General features: G+C 47.5%; 1 protein-coding gene across 1 annotated transcript in view; it reads left to right on the forward strand.

Annotated features, from left to right (window-relative positions):
• tbc1d22a (TBC1 domain family, member 22a) overlaps window positions 1-8,221 on the forward strand; it is a 106,646-nt gene that overhangs the window by 22,599 nt on the left and 75,826 nt on the right. The window contains exon 6 of the mRNA XM_079756223.1: window positions 2,487-2,557. Within this exon, the coding sequence (XP_079612349.1) occupies window positions 2,487-2,557 (71 nt within the window). The remainder of the gene's footprint in view (window positions 1-2,486; window positions 2,558-8,221) is intronic.

Here is an 8,221-nt window from a genome sequence, read left to right on the forward strand (position 1 = left end):
TGATGAATAGGGAGAGAGGAGGAGGAGGAGAGTGAGGAACAGGGAGGGAGGAGGAGGGAGAGAGGAGGAGGAGGAGGAGGAGAAGAGCTGGAGGAGAATGAGGAACAGGGAGGGTGGAGGAGATGTGTGGAGGGGAGGAGAACACTCGAGGAGACCTAGGAGAAGGGAGAGAGGAGGAGGAGATGGGAGTAGAGGAGGACAAGGAGGAGATGGCAGGAGGGGTGAACGCTTGATGAGGCCTAGGAGCAGGGAGAGAGGAGGAGAGGAGGAGAACGCTGGAGGAGAAGATGGTTGGAGGAGGGGAGAACACTGGAGGGCACAGGAAAGTGAGAGAGAAGGAGACGGGTGGAGAAGAGGAGGAGATTGAGGAAAAGGGCAATGTGTGGAAGAGAGGAAGGTCACTGAGTGGTGGTGGAGGCGGAGAGGTGGGGAGGAGAGATGAAGAAGAATTTTAGAAGGAGGGGAGAGATGGAAACGGGAGAGGGAGAGGGAAATGGGCAAGGAAAAGCGGGAGAAGATGGAGGAGGATGAGGGACTCAAAAGAAAGGACAACAGGGAGAGATGGGCAGAGAGGAATGAGAAAAACAGAAGAATGGGCTATAAGAGAGGGAATGGAAGTTGGGCAGAACAGGGGAGAGGGGAGGAGAAGATGAATGGGGGGGGACATGTTTGGCGGGGAGGACATTTTTTTGAGTAGAATAGGAGATGAAGAAGACAAGAGTGGCAGCAGTAAAATCAAGGTAAGGGAGAATGGGTGGAACAGCGTCTGGGGACAGGAAGGAGGGAAAGATACTCCGGAGAGACATATCAAAGTACGACAAACAGACGGACGGGAAAGGACAAGACGCCGCAGACTTGAACGGGAACAGGTGGCCCACAGGAAGTTCATCGAGACCAATTACCTGAATGACAGGAGACCGCTGGCTCCGATATCCCTGTTGAGGTTCTGCTGGTAGAGAGACTGTGTGTGTGTGTGTGTGTGTGTGTATATGTGTGTGTAACTACCCTGCAAAGAACTGGAAACAGACTGGTGTGTGCCTCCCCAGCGGGTCCTGTTCAGAGTGTCCCCACGAGCTAGGGGAAACAGACGGGTGTGTTTTTGATGACCGAAAGGGTCCTCTGCAAGTTCAGGGAACACAGATACCTCCAGGCAGCGTAGCAGCAGGCTTGATCTCGACGCCAGTTTGGCTCCTGACTCGGGTCATGGGAGGTATTGTTGAAAGGGCTTCCAGCGATACTAGGGTACCGGGGTCCATATATCTCCAGAACCGCCAAGGGAGAGGAACGTTGAGGAGAGGAACAAGAGGGGAGATGGGGAACCGGTTCAGAACGAGCGATTCTGCTGCCCCAATCTTCTCGTAACGTGTCTCGTTAAACTTATGATTTCTGTAAAGAACATCTGGTACTTTTCCCTGGCGGTGGAGGTGTGTTCTCGGCGTTCACTCAATCTGTGATGAACGGGGTTCATCTGACGTTCTGCTCCTCTGCTTGCTTCTTGACAGTCTAAGAATACAGCGGTCAGAGTGATAACACAACGATCACAATGGATGAGGTGAGAGATGTCAAATACGGAGGACCCTGAGTCCTTTTAACTTGGTGCCAGGTTCAATCCCGAAGTCTGGCAGTCTACCTAGGCATCCTATGACTATGGGCCCGACACACTGCAGACTGTGCGGGTCTTTGGACCGCTGTCCTGCACGCATCACACCACCGTCTGTCCTGGAATTTGGAGTCTTTGAGTTATTTCGGGTTTCACACTACATGACTCATTTAGTGAGAGGGGGTCTCACATTAGAAGATATTTTACAGGGCGATATCCCAGACTAATTCTGGTCTCTGAACTACGCTGAGTCGCGAACACACGTCAGAGCTGAGGCTTCCATAGATGGATGTAGGCAGACTCTGTTTTGTCTGGAGCACATAGTAAACTACCCCACAGTAGGTTGTATTCCAGTCAGACACTCACTACAGACCAGAGGTGATCCACGTTGTTTGAATGGCTCGCAGGTCCGGATATTTCCCCTATTCGATACCTCTCGGGGCTCTGCCGCGCATCGGCCAGCGTCTGTGTGCGTCTCTGAGTAGTTCAAACCACGCGGTCATCAAGTAGGCTTGCTATGCTACACTGCGGTGACTGGAAAGTCGGCCTCAAAATCGTGTGGTGTGCTCTGCATCCCCTGTTGCTAAAATGCAATGAACAGTTAACAAAAAGGTGAGTTGATGGGGTGAGTCCCGGACAAAAGCATGCTGGGTCCCCAGCTAACATGCCATGCAGCCTTGAGACAGATTTCCAAACCCCCTTGATGCTCCCCTGTATCTGACCGCACTTGGAATTGCTTTGGGGAAAAAAAACATTTGCTAAAGGAATTGATCATGATATTAAAGGGCAAAAGTTTGAAAGTGTTTTTTTGACCTTGATGTTGAGATGTGTGAGGAGACGTCACCCAGCAGTCAGTAAAGCTGTTCCTCCTCTTTTTTTTCTGCAGAAGAACTCCGGAAACTCAGCTGGTCTGGCATCCCGCGACAGGTTCGACCAATCACATGGAAGCTGCTCTCGGTGAGTCATTAATACTGTAGTTAATAGATTCACTTGTTGATCATTTGTTCGTTGAATGACTGATGGTATCGTAGCCCTGGGCCAAGTAAAACCGCAGATGCTATCACATAGCAACATGCATTTATAGATAATAGATTATAGTAACGGTGCTATCATTTTTGTGGACGGGAACAAAAAAATACTAAAGATGAACGTGCACACATGCACACGCACATACTTTTTTTTTTTTCCGCCGTTCCTTTTGAAAGAGCGAACCGGGAAAAGGGCCTTGAGGAAGCAGTAATGTAATCACAAGGCCTCAGTAATGTATTCACAAGGTTTCAGTAATGTATTCACGAGGCGGTGCGTCTGTGTTTATTCATTAGGGCGGCGCCTGGTTTCCCCGTCTGTGGAGGGAACGCAGGCTTTGTGAAAAAAAAACAACACTTCCATTAATTACCGCACACTGGCTAATGTAGCACGCTTCACACGCTGTTAGAATGTGTGTGTATGGTTGGGCTATGCAGGCCGGTCAAACACACACAGCCGTTCCACTCGACACAGTGTGTGCATGCATGTGTGAAGGTATTTGTGTTTTGTGTTGGTGAAACGGTTTGTTTCGGTGAGTGCGGTCATGACTGAGTGCGGCCGGTGTGTGGGTGTGTTTCCGACGCATTGTGTGTGTTTCCAAAGCAAGGTATTGTAGTCTGTTTGTGAAGCTGATTGTGTGTGTGTGTGTGTGTGTGTGTGTGTGTATGCGCACCTGTGAGTATTTTGCGTAGGTGTTCAGTCAATCTCTCAGTTTATCTCGCTCTCACTTTAGTGTGTGTGTGTGTCTGTCAGTGAACCTTTTTGTCAGTCTTTGAACTTCGTCCTTGGCCTTCCTGCACCCTTGCTCTCTGCCTGGTAAATACCGGATTAGACCAGTTTTATACAGTCGGTACGGTTAAACTGCTGAGCTTCACCTGAGAAGAGATGATGGGGGGAGAGAGGGACGGTGATAGATATATGGATACATGGAGAGAGGGACAGACAGTGGGAGAGAGTTGTTTCCTTGAATGGAACGAATCAACGTTTTCCAACAATGTCAAAGTGTGGGTTTGGTTGTCATCTTCAACAGAACACCTTTACTGAACCTTAACAAAGCCTCCGAGAGACCGCACACATCAGACCAGGACGCGGAACCCATGCATTCAAACCCAGTATTCGTAACAAGAGCGCTCACACCGTTCACGCCGTCTAACCTCCAAGATGTAACTTCCATCATTGCTCTGAGTCCTTGCAGGCAACGCAGTGCCACCCATGATATCAAACACAGAGCAACACCTGGAATAATATATCTTCTGCTGCTCTTCTGCGGGGCTCCGTGGCTCATCTGGCGTTGGACCAAACTTTATACGGACATAAGAGTTTGATATAGGATAGGTTTTAAGTATCCTTTGCCATGTACCTTAATCTCGTACCATTAAAGCGTCCTTTAATCTTGTTGTTGGGCTGTTTTGGGTCCGCTGTGTTGCCCTACACACACACTCAAGCCTGCACACACACACACACACACGTCCGCCTCTGGTCTGTGCTCTGAGTGTCTCTGCTGGAATACGACCTACTGTGGTGTAGTTTTATTATGTGGTTCAGACAATACAGTCCCCCACGCTGTAATAATGCCGCCTGCAGCTACGCTCTCTCTCTCTCTCTCTCTCTCTTCTCTTTCTCTCTCTCTCTCTGTCTCTCTCTCTCTCTCTCTCTCTCTCTCTGTCTCTCTCTCTGACATCTCCCCCCTTTTTCATTTCATTTCACTTTCTTCTCTTTCCCATCTGTCTCTCACTGACTCTCTCTCTCTCTCTGACTTTGTCTCAGAGCAGTAAAACCAGCCTCTCCCTGATTGGTCATTGTCCGTTGACGGCCCCCTAGCATCTCCCATTTAACAGCCATCCCCCACCCCCCAGCTCTGACCCCCATTGTCATTAGTGGGAGTGGGGGGGGGGGGGGTGAAGCAGCAGCAGCAACAAGCACTACAGGAAAAACAAAGAACCCGAAAACAATCCATCCGTTGGCTGGGAAGTTGCAACAGGTTGCCCTCGGCAACAGATACATCTGGTTGCACTTGCTGGTACTTAGGAAACAATAATAATTTTTATTCTAGCCATTGTATGCCATTAATTTAAAGTTGTGCCGGCGCCTAGAGGACAGAGGGGGAGAGGCTGCCGCACCCCCGTGGGGATGTGTACCGTCGCTAATGGAGTGTGGCTCGGGAATTATTGAAATGGTTTGGAGACAGAGGAGAGAACGCCATCCGCGAACAGAGGGAACTGATGAGCTGTTGTGTTGAGGACCGGTACTGGGGGAGAGAGGGGTACTGGGGGAGAGAGAGGGGTACTGGGGGGGGAGAGGGGGAGAGAGAGGGGTACTGGGGGAGAGAGAGGGGTACTGGGGGGGGAGAGGGGGAGAGAGAGGGGTACTGGGGGAGAGAGGGGTACTGGGGGAGAGAGAGGGGTACTGGGCGGGAGAGGGGGAGAGAGAGGGGTACTGGGGGGAGAGAGGGGGAGAGAGAGGGGTACTGGGGGGGGAGAGGGGTACTGGGGGAGAGAGTGGTACTGGGGGAGAGAGAGGGGTACTGGGGGAGAGAGTGGTACTGGGGGAGAGAGAGGGGTACTGGGGGAGAGAGTGGTACTGGGGGAGAGAGAGGGGTACTGGGGGGGGAGAGGGGGAGAGAGAGGGGTACTGGGGGGAGAGAGGCAGTAGAGGGGTACTGGGGGGGAGAGAGGGGTACTGGGCGGGAGAGGGGGAGAGAGAGGGGTACTGGGGGAGAGAGAGAAAGCGTGGGAGAATGCCATCAGTTCTTGGGAATGTAAAGGTTCTTTATTGGGCATACAGGGCAGAGAGTGGGTACCAGGAGAGAACCAGGAGACCTCTAGACCAGGTTTCTATGGCACCAGGTTACCATAGTTCCTGGGCTTCAGCGCCAGCAGAGATGTGCTTCTTGATGCTATTCATGTACGGGCAAGCAGGTCTATGTGGCTAAAGATTGAAAGACTATAATAAATCTTTATCAAGACGCCTCTCCAGTTCTCCTTCTCTAGCTCTCCACACCTCCCTCCAACCACTAATGAAACACAAATGTGACTCATGAAATCACGTGATTCACACACTGAGGTTACACACCTAGACACTCGATCACGATCCTACTGTTACTGCTCCTCTCTACACACCATTAAGATTCTACTGTTACTGCTCCTCTCTACACTCCATTAAGATTCTACTGTAACTGCTCCTCTCTACACTCCACTAAGATTCTACTGTTACTGCTCCTCTCTACACTCCATTAAGATTCTACTGTTACTGCTCCTCTCTACACTCCATTAAGATTCTACTGTTACTGCTCCTCTCTAAACTCCATTAAGATTCTACTGTAACTGCTCCTCTCTACACGCCATTGTGATTCTACTGTTACTGCTCCTCTCTACACTCCATTAAGATTCTACTGTTACTGCTCCTCTCTACAGGCCATTAAGATTCTATGGTTACTGCTCCTCTCTACACGCCATTAAGATTCTACTGTTAGGGCTCCTTTCTGCTCTACTCCACACTCCATTGTGATTCTATTGTTAGGGCTTCTCCCTGGTCTGAGAATAAGAATAAGAAATACTTTATTGTTCACCTTGGGGGAAATTTGTCTTCGGCTTCCCATTGAACACACGTACACACATAACATGTTGAATAAAATACATATCACAACAAGATAGAATTATGATTGTATGTTAGGGCTTCTCCCTGCTCTACTTTACACTCTATTACGATTCTACTGTTAGTGCTCCTCTCTACTCTACCCTCTATTATGATTCTACTGTTAGTGCTCCTCTCTACTCTACACTCTATTATGATTCTACTGTTAGTGCTCCTCTCTACTCTACACTCTATTAGGATTCTACTGTTAGTGCTCCTCTCTACTCTACACTCTATTATGATTCTACTGTTAGTGCTCCTCTCTACTCTACACTCTATTAGGATTCTACTGTTAGTGCTCCTCTCTACTCTACACTCTATTAGGATTCTACTGTTAGTGCTCCTCTCTACTCTACACCCAATTATGATTCTACTGCTGGTGCTCCTCTCTACTCTACACTCTATTATGATTCTACTGTTAGTGCTCCTCTCTACTCTACACTCTATTATGATTCTACTGTTAGTGCTCCTCTCTACTCTACACTCTTTTATGATTCTACTTTTAGTGCTCCTCTCTACCCTACACTCTGTTATGATTCTACTGTTAGTGCTCCTCTCTACTCTACAATCTATTATGATTCTACTGTTAGTGCTCCTCTCTACTCTACCCTCTGTTATGATTCTACTGTTAGTGTTCCTCTCTACTCTACACTCTGTTATGATTCTACTGTTAGTGCTCCTCTCTACTCTACACTCTGTTATGATTCTACTGTTAGTGCTCCTCTCTACTCTACACTCTATTATGATTCTACTGTTAGGGGCTCCTCCCTGTTCGACTCTACACTCTATTATCCACTCCTCTTTAACACTGGTCTCTACTGGACTCTTCTTTACTATACTCTCTGTGACTGTGCTACCTGTTACCGCCACTGTCACCACCACTCTCTATTCCTCTGCTAGTCTGCTCCCTTTGGACGCCCAAACTTTTCTCATTGTTTAGTTTGGTGTGAAACTATAAAGAAAATAACTTATTTAATGAATTGTCTCGGCCATTATCGATTTTGCCGTGTGTGTGTTAATGTGTGAGTGTGTGTGTCAAACACATCAAACCACAGAGTAAAAGATGAGTGTTTGATACAGCTGGTTACACTTTCCAAGTTCTAAAGTGTGTGTGTGTGGGGGTGTTCCCTACCTTTGTAGGCCTGTGACATCATTTATAGGTGTGACATTTCTTGCAACTCTAAACCAATTCCATATAAACACACATCCACAGATACAGCCTTGATCAAATAAAATAAAAAAAACACACAAAATTAATGCATTTTAAAAAACTTTTAAATAAGTGTGAATCAAGGTATCAAATGCACAGTATAAAACGGCTTCATTCTGAATTTGAATGCGTCTTCATGTTTACTTTGCTAACTCGACTCTAAATGCTTTATGTTTTTATTCGGAGGAGTGGTATTCAAACAAAATAGAAGCCCTAATTGCATTTCATTTGTTTTAACTAAATCCCATAATGCTTTGAATTTACCATTTAAATAGCCCATGCCCACACACCGTGTGTGTGTGTGTGTGTGTGTGTGTGTGTGTGTGTGTGTGTGTGTGTGTGTGTGTGTGCGCGCGCTGATTCATACAGTGCCTTTAAACCTCCTCACTGAAAAACTAAAAAATAATTTAACAGCAGGAGGATAAGAAATCAAACAACCATAATCTCGATCATTTCCTAAAATTTGATTGCTCGTTTGAGCCTCTAAGTAAGATCTACAGGTACAGTCTTCAACCCCTGGTTCACCCCCAGGAGACGAAAGATGAAGGCCTAAGGTTATGGTTTTGTGAGTGGGTACTGTACAATGAAACCATTTGAGTATTTCTCGTGGAAAAACACTGCGACAACAAACGTCTCGTCAGGAGGAGCGAACGCCGAAAACAGAAAAACATTCCACTTTTCTTCGTACATTCAACTTGTTATTTGATTCAACTCCAAACCATTCATCTATCTGCCGTGTTGTTGTTGCTGTA

Source organism: Pollachius pollachius, assembly GCF_949987615.1.
Source record: "Pollachius pollachius genome assembly, chromosome: 18".
Taxonomy (NCBI): Eukaryota; Metazoa; Chordata; class Actinopteri; order Gadiformes; family Gadidae; genus Pollachius; species Pollachius pollachius.